The sequence below is a fragment of the Oncorhynchus gorbuscha genome, linkage group LG08 (assembly GCF_021184085.1).
Source record: "Oncorhynchus gorbuscha isolate QuinsamMale2020 ecotype Even-year linkage group LG08, OgorEven_v1.0, whole genome shotgun sequence".
In the NCBI taxonomy this organism is placed as follows: Eukaryota; Metazoa; Chordata; class Actinopteri; order Salmoniformes; family Salmonidae; genus Oncorhynchus; species Oncorhynchus gorbuscha.
In genome coordinates, this window is record NC_060180.1 from 12,141,299 (window position 1) to 12,161,073 (window position 19,775).

Below are 19,775 nucleotides of genomic sequence, written 5' to 3' on the forward strand. Positions count from 1 at the left end.
TTTATCCTGGTGATGTATACCTCAAACCTACAACTGAAAATGTATGGCATGTTATGCTTTACCGAGCCCCAGAAAGCAGGAAGACCAGCACTATAGCACCTCTTCAGACAACTGTACAGTACATTACATTTCCAATAACTATAAATAAAAACACCACTATGTATCATGCCCACTGATTATCATAAGATGGACTTATTTACACTTAACAGTACAATTTGAAGGCTATTATAAGACACATTTACGTGTGTGGAGTCTGACCAAGTGCATCAGTACCAAACCGCCAATGTTAGGGAGAAGTGAACATACATGTAGTTTAACTAGAAATGTATCTTCATTTTGCAGTAGCTTGGTGGTAGTTGAACTAAATTCAAATCTAGGTAGTGTTTTCAGTAGTTAATAACGTTTTGGCCATGTAGTGGTGTAGTTAACTACTGAAACTACACACTACTTTTATTGCAAAAAGAAAAGAAAATATTTGTGAAGTAGGGAAGAATTTCCTTTGTTTTTCGTCATCAGACCTGCGTAAATCACAGTTGAAACATAGTTTTTGTGTTTAATTGGCTAAATGACACATTCTGTTAACACCTGACCCCAGAGTGATCTGTTTTTGCAATTTGTAGTCTATGACATTTCAGATTTAGATATGACAATTTTTCCCGAAGTAGCTTGGATGTAATGAACTCCTTTTTCGAATTAGTTTTAGTTCAGGAAACTATATTTTTCTTAAGGTAGCTTTAGTGTAGCTTAACTTCTTCCAGTGTTGGTAGTTTGGGAAACTATGATTTCAGACAAGCTTACCCAACACTGCAAAGCACATCTCAACATCTGTTTCAACTCAAACAACATCTCACCAAACTCTTTCCCCACATCTTTCTCAGATTTTAGACTGGGTTACCATCTGTGTAACATTGGTTTACAAGGCTGATCTTTATCTTCAGTAGAAAACCCATTCTATAGCCTCCATGAATGTCAATGATCTATCTCTATCTTTTGCATACGTTCTCTTTCATGCGTTATGTTTATGGATATCTCATATACTGTAGTTAAACAGGAAGCTTTGGATAAACATACTGTATATGTACGAACAGTCATTGGACTAAAGTGGACTAGTAATTACTTTTTAGCATGCAGCTGGATCCTGGTCCAGTAGAGAGGCTTCATGGGCTTGGGGGGCTCAATGGGTGCCTTCTGAGGGCCAGCCTCCTGGGCCATGAATACACCGGGAGGGGGAGGAGGGCCAAATCCTGGGGGAGGTGGAGGTCCACCGCCAGGGGGTGGGGGCGGAGGAGGGGGCCAATACCTGGTGGCGGGGGTGGAGGTGGAGGTCCACCGCCGGGGGTGGGGGCGGAGGAGGGGGCCAAAGCCTGGCAGGGGAGGGGGTGGAGGTGGGGGACAGGATCCGCCCATACCTGGTAAAGGAGGAGGAGGGGGTGGAGGAGGAGGACCAGCCCCACCAGGGAGAGGGGGTGGTGGTGGTGGGGGCCCTCCAGAGAGCTGAGGTAGAGGAGGAAGGGGAGGAGGAGGAGGGGGTATACCTGGGGTGGGAGAAGGTGGGGGCTGGGTACCACTCTGCTGCTGCTGTTGGCAGGTACAGACAAACTCAGGTTTGTGGAGGGAGGAGGAGGAGATTGCTGGGAGAGAGGCTGAGGAGGGGATTGACCCTCCCCTGAAAGGCACTTCAAATCTAAAGGCCTCCTCCAAAGGGGATGTCTGTACGGAAACCTCGATCCTCTTCTTTCCTGCGAGGCTGATACCCCCCAAGGCCACAGTATTGTCCCCATCTCCTCTCTTCTTCGAGTTGATCTCCATCTCCAGAGATGCATGCTGGATTTCCAGTGCTGCCATCTTTATCCTCAAGTCATTAATGGTCTTCTCCAGCCCTGGAATATCACTGCCATTGTCCTCTTGTGACAGATTCCCGGACTTTGACGAAATCTGTCACGAAAAAAGGATTTCAGACCACCTTTCAAGCAGAAGCAATAAAATACAGAACGTTGTACATTTGAATACTACATAAAGGGATGTTTGAAGCACTTTTTGATGGACGTAAACAGTCAAGCCATTAACACTTTTCAAGGAATGTGCTTTTTATGTTGACTATTTATTATACCTTTATTTTATCATGGAGTCATACCGAGACCATTACCCACATCCAAATACAACATGCAAGCAGAAAGAAAAAAACTGGCTTAAAAAAACGAACACATTCATCAACTTTCTGAATTGCCCTAAAGGTACCAGAACATCACATTTAAGAACATTTTGAAGACTGTTGCACAAATAAAGTACAACAAAACTAAAAGCTGATTTACCTAATGCAGTAGAGACCAAAGTAAGCGGGTGTGGTAACTCGTATGTCTAAAGTTTAGTAAAGATGTTAGGTACCGTGGGACTTTTTGTAAAAGTGCTTTATAAATGAAAACATAGCGATGTATCAACCTTCAGTATGTGACATCAAAGAGGGCCAACCAACTTTCTGGTAGATAATGCAGTGATGAGTGCTAAAACTGTCTCCCTTAATAAAGCACAGTGGGCTATGATAAACTGCATCTAACTGCTTTAATGAAGTGGCAGCTGCGTTCATATTGATGATGTCACCATAGTCTAGGACTGACAAGAGCGTTGACTAGATAATCTGGTTTCTACTATTTAGTGAGTGGTAGGACTTATTTCTATAGAAGAAGCCCATTTTACAAAAAAATACATGCTTACAAAAAAGCAATATTTTGAACAATTCCTCAGACTTCAAACCTAGTAGATGCCACAACCTGAGTGAATAAGGGTAAACAAACAAACACAACTGAGGGTGTTTGGTTCCAGGGTTATAGGTCAGGGTAAAGTGAGGGTCAGGGTCATGGTCAGGGTCAGGTCAGGGAAGACCACATGTCTAGACGCCAGGCTTCCAGCACCTTGGTAGTTAGAACATTGATGTGGAGACTTCAAAGACTTGACCCACGAGATGATCAAAGTCTCCATGATCTTCAAAGAGGCCATGTGTAGAGTGCAGAGCCCAGAGTTAGATGCACATCACAACACCCATGTCTATGCATACTACAGTTCGTGTTGACTTTACAGTCCGAGTCTTTCTGAGTGACGTTCAGGAGACCATTACAAGGTTAGGAGCTTGACAGAATATGAAGTTAACCTGCTTCTGACAATGACCTATGAAAGTTATCGTGAGAATTCAAGCCAAGCCTGACCTCTGTTGGAAGAGCAGTAATATCCTCATGCGCTGTCATTGTACAAAATATACAAAATATAACCACTAGAGGACAGTATTGTAACAAAACATGTCTGGGCATTCATTCACTTCTAGTTGTAATAGCAAACTGAAGATTACAAAGATCTGTTGTCCTTCTGAGGCACACAGTCATCGTTTGAAGTTGACGCAACATTTTCAATGTCGAACTATTTGAATAAATGTTCTCCTCTGGATCTCATCTGCTTGGCGTGGTACACTACATAAAACACACAGTGCTGAAAACATACCTGAGCTGGTTGTGGAGGGGGCCACAGGTCCTGGATGCGGCCTGGGGTACGGCCTTCATGTGGTTCCCAGAGGTGGGAGGGCAGGCCGAAGGTGGCCCAAGTATACAGCTGGTCCTCCTGGGGGAGGGAAAACAAACGATGATCATGTTAGTATGTATTTTTACAGAATTTTATTCACATGATATATTAACACCATATAATAACCAGGCGAATATAACTGGGACATTAGACCTACATCATTTTCAGTTTATTTTTTATTTTTTGCACTGCCCTGTTTTGTCATTTACTTATACACACAAATCAAGGCCAAAACAGGGAAGTGCAAAAAAAAGGCACACAGTTATTTAACATACAGACAGAGAAACAGGAACTCCCTTCATATTTAATCACATTTTACTCCAAGGAATAAATCAATAAAGCAACCTATGTAAAGCCCTCTGTTGATTCAGAGGACATCAACCAACATTGGCTAAACAGAGAGGGCTTTCACTGTACTAATCGAACCAATAAAAACGTCCACTTTTCCTAAGTGATCTAAGGTACAGTGTTTGCTTAGCACAAGACTCCCTATTGTACAGTGGAACATGTAGAACATTGCGAGAAGCTAAAAGAAAGCCAATCTCATTCATCTGAGATATGAAAACTCAGCTTGTTACCGTGTATATTCCATTAGTTCAGCTTAATGCATGAGAGCTTATTACTTATCAACTGAGCACATTTTCTTCCTGGGAAATGGCTGTGAATGATTCCATTGCAGCAAGCAGTTCCAGCACGGCACAGTAATATGATATTTAATACATACAATTGGGCAATTCTAAGGGCCCAATTTAGTCTGAATCTAAATATATTGTAAATCAATCGGATAATTTACAGACCTCTACATAATAGCTATTCATCTATGTAAGAATATCAAGCCATTCCAACACTGTGCATGTCAAGTGTGTGTGTTTGTGTGTACTGTATGCATGTGTATGAGTGGGTGTCTACACTTTACGTAGCACATATTCATTCTGTTCCAGTCTGTGAGCTTGCCTGGGGCGTTGTTTTCTCTGTGAAGTCAATGCCAGAACAAAACCGTAACCAGAACTCCCGTTTGAACTGGAGACAGAATCACAACTACAGTACAGACAGAGACAACAACATGGTCAGAACCTGTCATAGCCCCCTACTCTATCACATCAACAATATTTTCCCCATAGAGACAATGCTGATTCATTATAGTGGCACTATAGTGAGTGATTAGATCTCAGGGAATCAAAAAAGGCTGTCTACTTTTACTTTTACAGGGGAGAGGACAGTGAGGACAGAGAAAGAGAGGGAGGGAGGAAGAGAGAGAGACAGGAATGAGAGTGGAGTTGAAAGAGTGTGAGAGAGAGATAGGAATGAGAGTGGAGTTGAAAGAGTGTGAGAGAGTGATAGGAATGAGAGTGAAGATGAAAGAGAGACAGAGTGAGAGAGAGAGAGAGGGGAATGAGAGTGAAGATGAAAGAGAGAGAGTGAGAGAGAGAGGAATGAGAGTGAATATGAAAGAGAGAGACAGAGTGAGAGTGAGAGAGAGAGGAATGAGAGTGAATATGAAAGAGAGAGACAGAGTGAGAGAGAGAGAGAGAGAGAGAGAGAGAGAGAGAGAGAGAGAGAGAGAGAGAGAGAAAGAGAGAGAGGAATGAGAGTGAATATGCAAGAGTAGCATTACAAAAATGGAAGAGAGGAAAATAAAACAGGGCAAGAGATTGAGTGAGAGAGAGAAAAAAGGGTGAGGGAGGACAGCGGGTGAGGGAGGAGAGTAGGTGAGGGAGGAGAGCAGCGTTGTCAATAGACACGGTTAGAGGTTGACTCTGGTCAAGCTGAATAATGCAGGGTTGCGGGTCCAACCCCAGGTAGAGACAGTGAAAGGGGATGACATGCGCGAACCAACCCAGCCACAGTGAGCCTTCTCAAGAGCAGCCTGAGCCCTGGGCACGTGGGGCTCTTATGCAACGCAGTCAGCAGATGGTCTACGCAAGCAGATGTATGTGTGTCACAGAGTGACTGTTTGTAAGGCATGCGTGTGTGTGTCTGTGCATACTGTATTTATATGTGATTTTGTGTGCATGTTATGACTGAGTGTTTGTGACAGTGTGTTTATTTGTGTGAGTGTATCTAAGGGGGGAGGTGCACAGCGCAGCCAGAGACAAACGCTCATCTGTTCAGACACAAATCTGCTTTGGTGGCTGAGCAAAAGAAAAGCAGCTCTGATCACATGGCACATCAAGAAAGGAAACATGACAACCCATTGCCTCACAACACAATGTTCAGTCCCTATGGAGATAATGCAACAGGAAGACCCCACCCCCCCACCCACACAAACACACACACGATTGCATGTACACACGCAATATAATTTTTTTCTAGTTACGAAAAATGACTAAGCCGTGAAATCTATATTTAAATCCTCAGACTAAGAACCTTACAGCTGAGTGGATTCAGCTGCAAGGGGCATGTGATAAAAATGGCACTGACAGCGCGCTCAACGAACTTTGCTTGGAAAATTATAACCACACAAACATGAGATTACGTCCGAGTGAAGCGTTACTGGGAAAAGGATTTAAACATTTATGAAATCAGTTTCACATGGTTAGGCTGACCATGAGAACTGTTGTCAACATGAGGAAACGCTCAAATATAAAAACATCCAGATATGGAGATGGTGGATATTTGATACATAATCCAGAATACATTTGTTTGAATAAATTTGTTCATAATAAACTATCGTCCAGTGAGTGATTACTAGCCAGTTCAGGCGATCAGCCTTTGATCAGTGTGATATTTGTTGAAACGGCAGTAGTGAAACAATGTTACTAAGTAAAGGGTTGGTTCTCACATTAAAGGTGACTGTGGCTGGAGTGACAATGTCTTCATGCTGCTCTCTGAAACAGTCACTGAGGGGCTTCAGCAGCCCCAGGCCCAACATACGACAACACAACCTCGCCGCATCCTCCTCCGTCACTCCCTTCCCCTGCTGCTGCAGACATAGACGCTCCAACAAGGTGTGTCCTAAGGAAGAGAAAGAGAGAGAGCGAGAGAGAGAGAGACAGAGGGAGACACAGAGAGGAAGAGGGAGAGAGAGCGAGAGCGAGAGAAGGGGGGGAGACAGCAACAGAGACATAGAGACAGAGACAGTGACAGAGAGAGAAAGAAAGGAAAGAAAGAAAGAAAGAAAGAAAGAAAGAGAGAGAGAGAGTGAGAGAGAGACAGAGAGAGAGAGAGAGAGAGAGAGAGAGAGAAAGCAAAAGAGACATTCATAAAATAGATCTGGGGAAGACACACCGTTATGAAGAAACAGATAGCAGAGGCTATTGATGCGACAGCAGAGGGATTTTTGAAATTGATAGAGATACACACAGATGTAAAACATTTAACATTCAAAGATCTACAGATAGAGAGTGAGATGGTAGATCACAGATTCAGACAAGATAATTAACACCTACATCTACATGTGCAAGCAGCTTCGATAATTGACTCATACGAGTGCAAACAGTTTGGATAATTGGCACCTACAAGTGCAAGCAGTTTCAAACTTCTAATCTACATCATTATAGAAAATGCTGGAGCAAAAGTGTATATATGGCTTATATTAGTTATCACTAAGTAGCTAACGTATCACTGTATAATGTTTGTTTTTATAAACTGGGTGGTTCGAGCCCTGAATGTATCTTGGGGGTTTGTTGTATATGGCCAATAGACCACGGCTATGGGCTGTATCCAGGCATTCTGCTCTGTGTTGTGGCTATGAAGAGCCCTTAATCATGGTATATTGGCCATATATCCCACCCCCTTATGTTGCAAACACAATTAGAACAGTAAAAATACATGTTTTGTCATACTCCTGGTACATGGTCTCATATGACACAGCTTTCAGCCAATCAGCATTCAGGGCTTGAACCACCCAGTTTTTAAACAAACATTATACATTGATACGTTAGCTAGATGTAGTACTGCAAAACAGTATTGTGTTACTACTATTCTTTTATAAATACTGTGTTTTCAACTTCTCTGTGCAACATCTATTGGTCCTGAGGTGGCCAAAAGAGGGCACCTTCTTAGAAATCACATGATGGAAGATGCTTTCTGCAAATGCCATGGCTTAACCTTCACATTAACAGCTGGCATTTAAACAGTACTCTAGGCCACCATCAAAATAACAATATTTATCAGAACGATCCTGGTCATTGAGTCATAGGAGGTGGGGAGGAATAATCCTACCACATTGCTCAGCTGTGTATGTTACGAAAGGGATGGCCTAGACAGAGCAAGGGAAGGCCTGGTTTTCTAATCCAGAGAGGTCACAAGTCATGGCAATGTGACCAGAGGAGCTTTGGTGGGGAGACGTAGGCCTACTCCTCTACTGATCCATGTTCTACTGGCAGGAGATTCAATTAAAACAGTCAGACTAATCATCTATAATGATATTATATGCGTGTTATGACTTAAATTAGCTGGAACACGTGAGCCAACTGCAAATAACGCCAAAGATCAAGTACTCAGGACTAATAACAAAGAAATCCAAATTAACGCTGCACGACGCTGCAAAGTGGTTTTTTTCAACGTTGTGATACAAAACTTCTTCTTGTCCTTGTCCTTGCAATGGATGTTTTTTCAGATTATGATCAGGTAAGAATAGTTCAAAGCTATTTTAGGCTTGTCTAAGCAGTGTGATTAAAGAACATGAAGAAATCAAAATGTTTGTTAAAATCCCACGTTGTTCTCTGTTCAATAGCCAACCCTCTTTTAGATACACAGACAGTATGATGATGAACATCCTTATCCAAAGAAATGGTATTTTTGTTGCCTTTAAAGTGTGACAAAGATGAACACAAACAACAACAGCACCAGCAAAGAATCCCCTCAGTGTAAAGGCTAGTGACCCCTGTCCCTATTGATATTCTCTAAAACAGATCCATGTCACATGACTGAGTGCTCCAATAGCTGAGGCAAACCAGGGCCAGACTGGATAACAAGATGGTCTGGTTGATAAAATGATAAACTGATAATCAAGTTTGACAGCAACCTACCACTGTATCAATGAATGATTTGAATATCTAGCTACAGTTCAGCTGTGCAAATGTGAAGAGGTTCAATCAAATTAGATTTATCACAGACTTTACCGTGAAATGCTTTACTTATGAGCCCTTTCCCAACAATGCAGCGTTAAAAAGTAATACAAACATTCTGTGAGTGTGTTTGTGTGTGTGTGTGTGTGTGTGTGTGTGTGTGTGTGTGTGTGTGTGTGTGTGTGTGTGTGTGTGTGTGTGTGTGTGTGTGTGTGTGTGGTGTGTTTGTGTGTGTTTGTTTGTGTGTCTGTGTGAGTGTGGTGGTGTGTAGCCCTCTCAAGACAGTTGGGCAAAGAACGGCATTGCCATGGGTGTGATCATTTTCACAATCAGCACTGCTGCGGGAGCAGAGAGCTGAAACAGCTGAGCCCCAGACCATCAGCCTTCTGTAGTCTAATAATTCTGAGGAGGATATCCATGTCAACATATTGCTCCATAAGGTACAGCACAGTATGTTCTTACAGGGGTTGATATTCAAATTCAATATAACAGTATAATTACAGAAATACATTCACATCTATTGGTCCTATATTTATAAATACACAATGGTTATTGTAATTTTACATGATGATAATTATCATTACACACTCACATGACACACATTATCATTACACACTCACATAATCCCTGTTTGGCAAAAAGGCTCAAAGCCCAAAATGATGGCTTACTACAACCAGCCTTCCATGTATTCCCAGCCATAATAGGCCTAAATTATTATCTAACCAACATTTTTCCCCCTTTGTTACCCTGTAACTCATTTAGCACCTATATGCTCAGTCACTTACCAGAGAAGACATCTTGATTTGGCCCTGTGGTGGATTTCTGGACACCTGAGAGGCGTAGTCTGGTGCCTAGGGTCAGACTAGCCCCTGGGATGCCTCTCTCTGACCCCCCATGCTCCTGGAGGTCAGCGGCATCCTCATGCCTAGCTCTGAGGCCTTCCAGATCCTTGGTCCAGTCTGCAGAATGACTGAGAGGCCCGGCGATACTGCAGGACCTTTGCCTGGTGGTCCTCCACAGCTGGGCCTTGTGGCCCCCATACCCTGCCCCAGAGCCTGGCCCCATCCTACGGGGGATAAGGGGGCTTTGGCTGGGGGAGCCTATGGGGGATGTCAACTGCCTGGTGGTGGTCTTCACGTAGGAAGGGTGAATGGGAGGATATGGCTTGACAGTGGAGGTAGTGGAGGACGTCCTTCTGGAAAGGGCTCTTTTAGAACTGTCAGCCGTCACCAGAGAGACAGAATAGCTACTCTTCCTCCTGCTCATAGACTGGAAGTCTCCCCCCCTGTCCCCCTCCTCCCTCTCCACAGTCAGGTCCATGTTACTGACACTTCTGGGTGACCCTGAGGTCGTTCCCAACCTGATGCACCTGACCCCCTCGATGGTGCTACTCCCCTCATCAAAGCTCTGGCTCTGAGTCAGCTGGGAGGTCACCACCGGAATCTCCAGGTCGTCTTGGGGCTCCTCTGCGCTCTCATAGGATGTGGTGGTGGCGGTGGTGTCTGGGAAGCTGTAGGTGCTGGTGGTTTTGGGAAGGGGGCTTCCACTGCTCCTCTCGGTGTCGAAGGCAGCCGAGGAGGGGCCACTGTCACTTGGTGAACCTAAATCTGACTCCCCCCCAGATGCAACACCTCCCTCTGCCTCTGACTGTCCAAGCTCAGCACTTTGGTATGGTCCTACAGTATCAGTAACAACAGGTGTCTCATCCACCTGTCCCTTGTCCAGGTCTGGCCCCTGAGTGGAGGCTACCTCTTGTGGGTCAGTGGGGTCAGGGGCTAGGGGTTCAACATCACCATCGGAATTGGAGATGGGGGAGGTGACCTCCTCAGCCAAAGGGACAGTGACCCTATCCAGGACCCCGTCACAGGTCCCATGCTGCTCCCTAATAGCCTGCTGGATGTCCGACAGCAGATCTTCATGATCAGCCGCAGCAGAGTGGAAGCTGTAGAGGTCCCCGTCTGATCCTGAACTAATCCTCTGGCCCTCGTCCTCCGGCCCCGATGTTGTCAAGTGGCCTTGTTCTGGCTCACCATCCGACATCATTCCCAGCTCATCTGCCGAGAGGCTGCTGTTGACCCCACCGGTCTCCTCCAGCTGGGATCCCTTGCTGTCCAGGATATCCTCCTTGGACAACCCCTTTGCCTTCGACAGACTCTTCTTGAGCCGCATACTGGAAAACACAGAGCTTTTGGATTCCGATTTGGATTTCTTCTTGCCGGCATCTCCCCCTTTGGATTTCTTGCCTTTATTAGAGCACTCCAGTTCTCTGTCCTCGGCTCCCCCATCACAGGGGGCGTCTCCCCCTACCACCTTCCTCTGCTTGGCCTCCTGGTTCCCCATGTTCCTAAACAGGCGGACCCCCTTGGCGATCAGGCCATGCTGCTGGGGCTGTTTCTCATCGTTTGCTGAACTGGTTCTCCGGGAGCTCAGCACTAATCCCTGCCTGCTCGTCGGTGTCAGGAGCAGCTGTGAGGATGCTGCTGCTGCTGAGAGGAGGCTGACAGACTCACTGTCTCCCTCCCCCTCCCTGCTCCTATCTGCTCGCTCTGCTTTGTTGCATAACGGGCTGCTGGATGAGCGACCCAGTCGAGCATGCTCAATGCGAGGCTCCTCCCCGTCCAGAGAAGGCGGAAGCGGATGGTGAGTATGATGTTGATGTTGTTGCTGTCTGCGGAGCAGGTTAGTCACACTACTCTTCCTCCTGTCTTTAAACGCTGTGGTGAAGAAGCTCTCCTTCAGGAAAGGTACCTGGGTCTCTACAGTCTGAATGGTCTGCATCCTGACTGCAGGAGGGTACAAGCTGGACAGTCTAAATTAACAACAGAGAGAGTGGAAGTATTCAGTAGCCATTCAGTCAGTTTATATTGAAACATAATTCTTTACAGTAAGATCAGAGGCACTTTGTTTTCAATGGAGCCTATAGGAACGACTGAAAAAAGAAATCCAGGCAAAATTCCTATTCAAATCACGTTTTGTCATGTAATATAGTTAGACCCTAATCTATGCTTTCAAAGTGTCTGCTAATGCCATTATCATTAATTCATCATCTGGAGGAAAAATATAATATAATAATAGCTTTCTGGTTTGTGCTACAACAGCATTGTAAACATTTCATATCCATTGTGGTGTTTACCCGTTATAAACCTAGTATTTAACACTGCCTTGTTTTTTCTCGTGTTGTATTCTCCTGGGTATTCCCTGTACTGTTACACATATGTCAGCAGTTGTTTGCGTCATGTCTATAGTCCCAGTGGGAATATGATTCAAGTAATCAGTTCCAATCTCTACAGACTACATATCTATGAATAGCTGTGTGTTTAGTCTGTGTTTTAGTACACTGAACAAAAATATAAACACAACATGTAAAGTGTTGGTCCCATGTTTCATGAGCTGAATTTTTTCCCCCCAGAAATGTTCCATAGGCACAAAAATCTAATTTCCTTCAAAGTTTGTACACAAATTTCCCTGTTAGTGAGTATTTCTCCTTTGCCAAGATAATCCATCCACCTGACAGGTGTGGTATATCAAGAAGTGATTAAACAGCATGGTCATTACACAGCTGTACCTTGTGCTGGGGACAAAAGGCCACTTTAAAATGTGCAGTTTTGTCACACAACACAATGCCACAAATGTCTCTCATGTTTTGAGGGCCGTGCAGGAATGTCGCTGACTGCAAGAATGTTTACCAGAGCTGTAGCCAGATAATCAAATGTTAATTTCTCGACCATAAACAGCCTCCAACATAGTTTTAGAGAATTTGGCAGAATGTCCAACCGGCCTCATGACCAGAATGTCCAACCGGGGGGGGGAATAAATATTTATTCCAGGGTATTCTGTTGATTCTTATCATTTAGACACTGTAATCAATACATCTAATTCAAACAGTGATTACTAGTTGAACATTGGGTGTGGCTCATTGGTAGATCATTTCTGGAGAATGCTTGGCAAGAAAATGGCCACCACGGTACATCTATCAATGATCAGCATTTGAACTCAGATGTGCAATGCATATATGTTTTCCTGAGAATAATACTTTTCAACTTAATTATCATATTAAATGTATGCAACTTCACTACTTTAAGATTCACTTTCTTGATTATTAATATGAATGATTATCTGTGTAGTAATAGAACAGAACGACTAGATTAGGCCTACCGATTAGTCCAACCAATTAAATACTTGCCCAGTAAACTGTTTATGCAATTTATCACTAACAACTGTCTGCACAAAGACAGAAGGCTACTGTTTATCTTCCAACATAGAACATTATCACATTGGGCCAAAAGGAAAATCTGCTAAACGGTTTACATTAATAAAATACAAGTTATACATACCTTCAGTTCAATATATATAATAGCAGTCACTCTACACCCACAGGAGAGAAGAGAAAGTCCTTTCCTGAATGTTTTTTCTCCAGTTTTGAGTGGAACACAATCAAGTGTTTGTAATCTCCACTGGGCTGCTCCTCTTCCTCGGTCACATGAAGAAGTGGTACTTATCATCACATGTCCTGATCCTGGTCATACTCAACCTCACTCTGCTCCTCCTTCACAACACACAACAACATCCTGCTGTTACTAGGAACACAGCCTGCTGACAGGCAAACTATTTCATTATGATATGATTAGCACTAATGCTAATGCCTAACACATTTTCCAATACAAACCATGTGGTCGTACCACAGCAATGCACTGAATGTATACATATAATTGTATTATAAAGGACCCCCCCAAAAAACGGAATGCAGCGGACATACAGTCAGTCAGCCGGTATCATATTTTAGTATAGTTTAGATGACTCTCTCTCATCTCTTGATGTTTTAGTTGGGGTGAAACGTGTAATATACATGTACTTATTTGTCATATAATTGCAAGGTGAGGTCAGAAAGCTGGAGTATTTTAATCTGTACATTGGAAGTATTTCAGAGTGTTTGCTCTCTGGAACGTAATGAATAAAAACGTTTAACTTGTACAGAGAATATAATATATAATATAATAATATATGCCATTTAGCAGCTGCTTTTATCCAAAGCGACTTACATTCATGCATGTCATGCATGGGTGGTCCTGGGAATCGAAACCACTCTTCTGGCATTACAAGCAGCATGCTCTACTAACTACAGAGGACCACTTTCATGAGTGATGAGATCTCTTGTTTATAATTATACAATTACTAATTGATGGACAATTTGCGATCTTCATTGTTCAGATCATTTTGGATGTTTTGCTCAACCCTAAATGTATACTCAGTTAGTTGAGAGGTGTGATTTCGTTTCAAGCTCTGGGTATAGTACTGTGTCATGTGTAACCAGGGAGACTAGTGTGGCCACACATGTTTAATGTTGGCTCTGAATAAAAAAACATCTTCTTTTTATTAAACAAACAAAATGAGCTCCAGCTGCCCGTGACAAGAGAAAAGAAGGGATCAACATCACCCTTTTCATCCATAATCCACACATGAACACTTGAAATAATACAATGGATGTGATACGGTACTCCTTTGTAAGCCTCTGCGCTCAGCTTTGCTTTACATTTCATTTATACATTTAGTAGGAGTTGTCTCATATTCTTTAACATTAGAAACTGCATCAATATTCTCTAAGTATAGGTTTCTCAGAGACCTCTAAGTCATTATGCTCCAATAAAGTTATTAGGTCAATATCGACCTGTATACACTGAACCATCAAGTGGTGAGGATGATGAGGATATATTTGGACATGTGTGTTGGGTCTGCGTCTGAAATAGCACCGCATTCCCTATGGGTCCTGGTCAAAGGGAGTGCACTATACAGGGTATAGGGTGCCATTTCCGATGCAGCCTAGGTGTAACAGCAGATCTGTAATGTGTTCGTGTTCGGCATAGCGGCCCTTGGCCATGAGCTTGTTGACCTGGGTCTCAGTAATGTCACAACGCTCCTCTGCCTCATACAGCTCATGCTGCACCTTCCTGAACTTAGACATGTGGGAGTTGGATGGTTCCTCCTTGGAGGGGGAGAAAGTGAGAGGGAGAGAGGAAGAGGATACACGAACAGGTGAGGAGGGAGAAAACCAGATAATAACAATGTAATGATTCTCCTTATACAGTGAGTATTTGACTGCAAGTCTACTGTGACTCACTGCTTCCTCAGCCTGCCTCCTGTAGGTCTTCACTTTCAACTGCAACTTGTCCACCAGGTCCTGCAGTCTGCTGACGGTTTTCTTATCTTTCTCAGTCTGTGTGAGACAATAGTCAAAGCTCACAAGTCATGTGTGTGTGTTTGTGTGAGTGAGAGTGTGTGCAGGTGTTTCTCTTACCTTGTAGGTGAGCTCCTTGACTCTGCGCTCATACTTGCAGACTCTCTTGACAGCATCCACACCTCCTCTCTGCTCGGTCTCCACCTCAGTCTCAAGATCACCCACCTGTAGCACAGGGGACATGGACACAATGTTTGAGAAGGTGTAATCAATACTCAATCAAATTATATATACTGGCTTTTATACTTGGCATCATAACCATCATTATCACCAGGATATTATTTGGTATCTGTACCGGCCAGAGAAATGCTATATTCTTCGATATAATGTGCTACAATTGAACATAAAACTCTGAATTGGACAATCAGATTGTATAGTGTGTCATCATACCTACATTCTCTAGAAGGGAGTCCTCTCAGATATTTGCCTGGGGTTGTAGACTACCATACAAGCCACATTATGAGGATTCACATCAGTGATATGCTTCTTGGTCTTCTCCTCTGCGTTCCTGGCCTCCTGGATGATGTCGTCCACCTCACCTTGCACTGTCACCAGGTCAGTCTGCAACTTCTTCTTGGTGTTCAGAAGTCTGGTGTACTGGAGGAATAATCATTTATTAATGATGAGTTGAACCTCAAGATAATCTCAAGAGAATATAATGTACAAGTCACATGATGGGAGCGGCAGGGTAGCCTAGTGGTTAGAGCGTTGGACTAGTAACCTTAAGGTTGCAAGTTCAAACCCTGAGCTGACAAGGTACAAATCTGTCGTTCTGCCCCTGAACAGGCAGTTAACCCACTGTTCCTAGGCCGTCATTGAAAATAAGAATTTGTTCTTAACTGACTTGCCTAGTTAAATAAAGGTAAAATAAAAAATAAAATAAAATGATGGGAACTGGAAATGGCTTTTCACTCGTGTTAGCTGGGAGTGTTGAGGTCCCACACGCTTGTTGGCGTCTACCAGCTTGTGCTCGCTCACTCTGTCTGCTCCAGAACAACTCCTCAATCTCAGCCACCATCAGAGAGTTCCTGCGGTCAACCATGGCGGCCTGCTCCTTCATGTCTTCAGTGGCATGCTGGGACAACGACATATAGGGACCACAGTGCATTCTAGAAACTCACAGAACTCAAGGAAGACCCTCGAGCAACTGGCCAAACCATAATTTGTGGACTTACACTGTATGCTACTTGCAGAATAAATGATTTAAGTCAAGAAAGTCATTATTTGCTACTGATCAAGACAATTCCCTCACTATTTTTCAGTTTTTTTAACCTGATGGCTGGCTTTTGTACCTTGAGCTGTCAATAGACATTCCTGTTTTTTGGCCTTGTTGGTCTTCCTGTTGGAGTGCCTCAGCTGGATATCTATATTGTTCAGGTCTCCCTCCATCTTCTTCTTCACTCTCATGGCGTCGTTTCTAATGTGGACCTCAGAGTCCAGAGTGCTCTGCATGGACTCTGCCAACCTCTGGCTCTTTCGCTTTATCTTCTCCATCTCCTCGTCCTTCTCCGCCAGCTTCCTGTCCACCTCTTTACCTTATCCATCTCCTCGTCCTTCTCCGCCAGCTTCCTGTCCACCTCACTCTTTATCTTCTCCATCTCCTCGTTCTTCTCCACCAGCTTCCTGCCCACCTCACTCTTTATCTTCTCCATATCCTCGTCCTTCTCCGCCAGCTTCCTGTCCACCTCACTCTTTATCTTCTCCATATCCTCGTCCTTCTCTGCCAGCTTCCTGTCCACCTCACTCTTTATCTTCTCCATCTCCTCGTCCTTCTCCGCCAGCTTCCTGTCCACCTCACTCTTTAACTTCTCCATATCCTCGTCCTTCTCCGCCAGCTTCCTGTCCACCTCTCTTTTGATGTGGTTCAGCTCCAGCTGCAGGATATTGGACTCCTCATACTCTAGTTTACCCTGAATGGGCAAAGCAAAGTAGTTGTTTAAATGTGTTTATACAGCATTTTCAACATGTAACAGTTTAATGTGTTTATACTTATGGAACAGCAGTGGGCTCTACCTCAGCCTCTTCCAGAGCGGTCTGGATCTCACTGCTCTGTCTACACAGTTTTATTTGCTTTCTCCAGCTCACGGAGGCACTTGCCAGTCTCTCCGATCTGTTCAGTCAAGTCAGCGATCTCCTCTGCACACACAAACACAACATTGGTTTATAATAAGGATATTTTCAGGAGACATACATGGTTGATACACAGTATTGTTGTAGTTTTCTCATGTTGCAGATTATTTATTTTTCTCCCTTTTCAGGGTCTCCAGCTGATCCTCCTCATAGGAGTTCTTCATCTTGAAGAGTAGAGTGTTGAGAGATCAATAATCCTTCTGAGCTCCTTCCAGCTCAGCTTGGCACTCCTCAACATTTTGCTTCCACTCTGCCAGATCTTATCAAAGTTTCTCTGCTTCTTGTCCAGGTTGGCGGACTAGGCGTTGGCCCTCTGCACATCAATCATGAGGTCCTCCACCTCTCCCTGCAGCCTCTGCTTGGTCTTCCCCAGAGAGGCCCACTTTGAGTTCACTGTCTCACAACAGTTTCCTCAGCCTCCTGCAGACGATTATGGTGGAAGCGTTCACAAAAGATTTGCGCTATGAAGGAGCATGCATGGTTGCCATGACGACCAATGAAGAATTTCAACATAACAAAATGCAATGCAAGGATGTTCAGAAGCAAAACACATTATGCACATTATTATTAAACTACATCTAACTGTTTGTTGAGTGTTAGGCCTATGGAAAGTGTTACATTTTGACAACGTGGAAAGTGTTCCTGTCTGAAAGTGAATATGTTAGCTGCTTCTCCCACTAACGTGCTCATGCATATTGTTACTGGAGATACTATTGATGACAATCTACAGTGTATTAACTGGTATGCTCCTACTATTCTGCGAAGACATTAAGAGATACTTGTTCCCGAAATAAATCCATCATCATCTGTTTAAAGTGGTCGTTATACTGTAAATTGTACAGTAGGCCTACGGTGCTGCATTGATGTCTTCTTCATTATTGTGTGATTGCAAATTTCACTTAGATACTGGAGGAATACAATGATTTCATAAAAATTCAAATGAAAATGTTTTTGAGCTGTAAATATGATACACACTATATCTGTCAATAAAAATATTTTTTGTTTATTCACTTATAACATGGGTACGATTAGCATACTTGAAATGTAACAAAAAACAATAAAAGTTATAGTTTGCTATTCATTTGATCTTACTTCAGGTCCTGTAGTTCACATCCCAAACAAACACCTCACTGTATCAGGAGTATAGTAACACTGTATCACATATTGAAAGTAGAAGAAATATCCATTGGCAGTTCAGACACTGAATAATTTCTCTCATTTTTCATCTTTATCTGGCTTACATACCCCACTGGGTAACACTTTATAATAATGTTCCTGTCTGAACATTATTATAAAGTGTTACCCCACACGGTAGCATTCTGACATTCTTCTCAATATCACATAGTCATCACTCAACATGCCTGTGGTACATGTATGTTATTTGCTTTCACTATCCATTTACAAACCTAAGTGTAATACATACACTTTATCAGCAAAATGCATAAACAAAAAGAAGCCGGGTTGTTAATATTTTCCTTTTAGAACGGTATTCATCCGGTTCAGGCCTGAAGCATGGTGTATCACATAGTATGACAATACATTTTAAAATGGAGCTATTCCATTGTTTTAGCACTGGGTATTATTAAAAACATGTAGACAAATCACCTTAAATCACACTGTTTGCACGGTCAAATAACTTGATGGAAATCACTGGCTTTGTGACGTAACATGAAAAGAGCACCACTTTTCAGCTCCATATGCCATATGTAGCAGGGCTAAGCTGGTCTAACCATCCATATGCCATATGTAGCAGGGCTAAGCTGGTCTAACCATCCATATGCCATATGTAGCAGGGCTTAGCTAGTCTAACCATCCATATGCCATATGTAGCAGGGCTAAGCTGGTCTAACCATCCATATGCCATATGTAGCAGGGCTAAGCTGGTCTAACCATCCATATGCCATATGTAGCAGGCCTAAGCTAGTCTAACCATCCATATGCCATATGTAGCAGGGCTAAGCTGGTCTAACCATCCATATGCCATATGTAGCAGGGCTAAGCTGGTCTAACCATCCATATGCCATATGTAGCAGGGCTAAGCTGGTCTAACCATCCATATGCCATATGTAGCAGGGCTAAGCTGGTCTAACCATCCATATGCCATATGTAGCAGGGCTAAGCTGGTCTAACCATCCATATGCCATATGTAGCAGGGCTAAGCTGGTCTAACCATACATATGCCATATGTAGCAGGGCTAAGGTGGTCTAACCATCCATATGCCATATGTAGCAGGGCTAAGCTAGTCTAACCATCCATATGCCATATGTAGCAGGCCTAAGCTAGTCTAACCATCCATATGCCATATGTAGCAGGCCTAAGCTAGTCTGACCATCCATATGCCATATGTAGCAGGCCTAAACTAGTCTAGCCATCCATATGCCATATGTAGCAGGGCTAAACTAGTCTAACCATCCATATGCCATATGTAGCAGGGCTAAGCTGGTCTAACCATCCATATGCCATATGTAGCAGGCCTAAGCTAGTCTAACCATCCATATGCCATATGTAGCAGGCCTAAACTAGTCTAACCATCCATATGCCATATGTAGCAGGGCTAAACTGGTCTAACCATCCATATGCCATATGTAGCAGGGCTAAGCTGGTCTAACCATCCATATGCCATATGTAGCAGGGCTAAGCTGGTCTAACCATCCATATGCCATATGTAGCAGGGCTAAGCTGGTCTAACCATCCATATGCCATATGTAGCAGGGCTAAGCTGGTCTAACCATCCATATGCCATATGTAGCAGGGCTAAGCTGGTCTAACCGTCCATATGCCATATGTAGCAGGGCTAAGCTGGTCTAACCATCCATATGCCCTATGTAGCAGG

At 43.5% G+C, this 19,775-nt stretch overlaps 2 protein-coding genes across 2 annotated transcripts in view; both read right to left on the reverse strand.

The window, feature by feature from the left end:
- Nucleotides 1-13,061, reverse strand: part of fmn2a (formin 2a) — a 62,869-nt gene extending 49,808 nt beyond the window's left edge. Inside the window, exons 1-5 of the mRNA XM_046360662.1 lie at nucleotides 12,914-13,061; nucleotides 9,365-11,388; nucleotides 6,350-6,522; nucleotides 3,490-3,606; nucleotides 1,118-1,935 (exon numbers count right to left, since the gene is read on the reverse strand). Coding sequence (XP_046216618.1) covers nucleotides 1,118-1,935; nucleotides 3,490-3,606; nucleotides 6,350-6,522; nucleotides 9,365-11,357 — 3,101 coding nt within the window. The 5' untranslated portion in view covers nucleotides 11,358-11,388; nucleotides 12,914-13,061. The remainder of the gene's footprint in view (nucleotides 1-1,117; nucleotides 1,936-3,489; nucleotides 3,607-6,349; nucleotides 6,523-9,364; nucleotides 11,389-12,913) is intronic.
- A 1,244-nt stretch (nucleotides 13,062-14,305) lies between these two features.
- On the reverse strand, nucleotides 14,306-15,901 carry LOC124042249 (myosin heavy chain, fast skeletal muscle-like). Its single transcript, XM_046360663.1, has 5 exons — nucleotides 15,827-15,901; nucleotides 15,256-15,408; nucleotides 14,872-14,976; nucleotides 14,695-14,790; nucleotides 14,306-14,559 (listed from the first exon to the last, which is right to left on the reverse strand). The coding sequence occupies exons 1-5, from the start codon at nucleotides 15,899-15,901 to the stop codon at nucleotides 14,362-14,364; spliced, it is 627 nt and encodes a 208-aa protein (XP_046216619.1). The 3' UTR covers nucleotides 14,306-14,361.
- Between the last annotated feature and the right edge of the window lie 3,874 nt (nucleotides 15,902-19,775).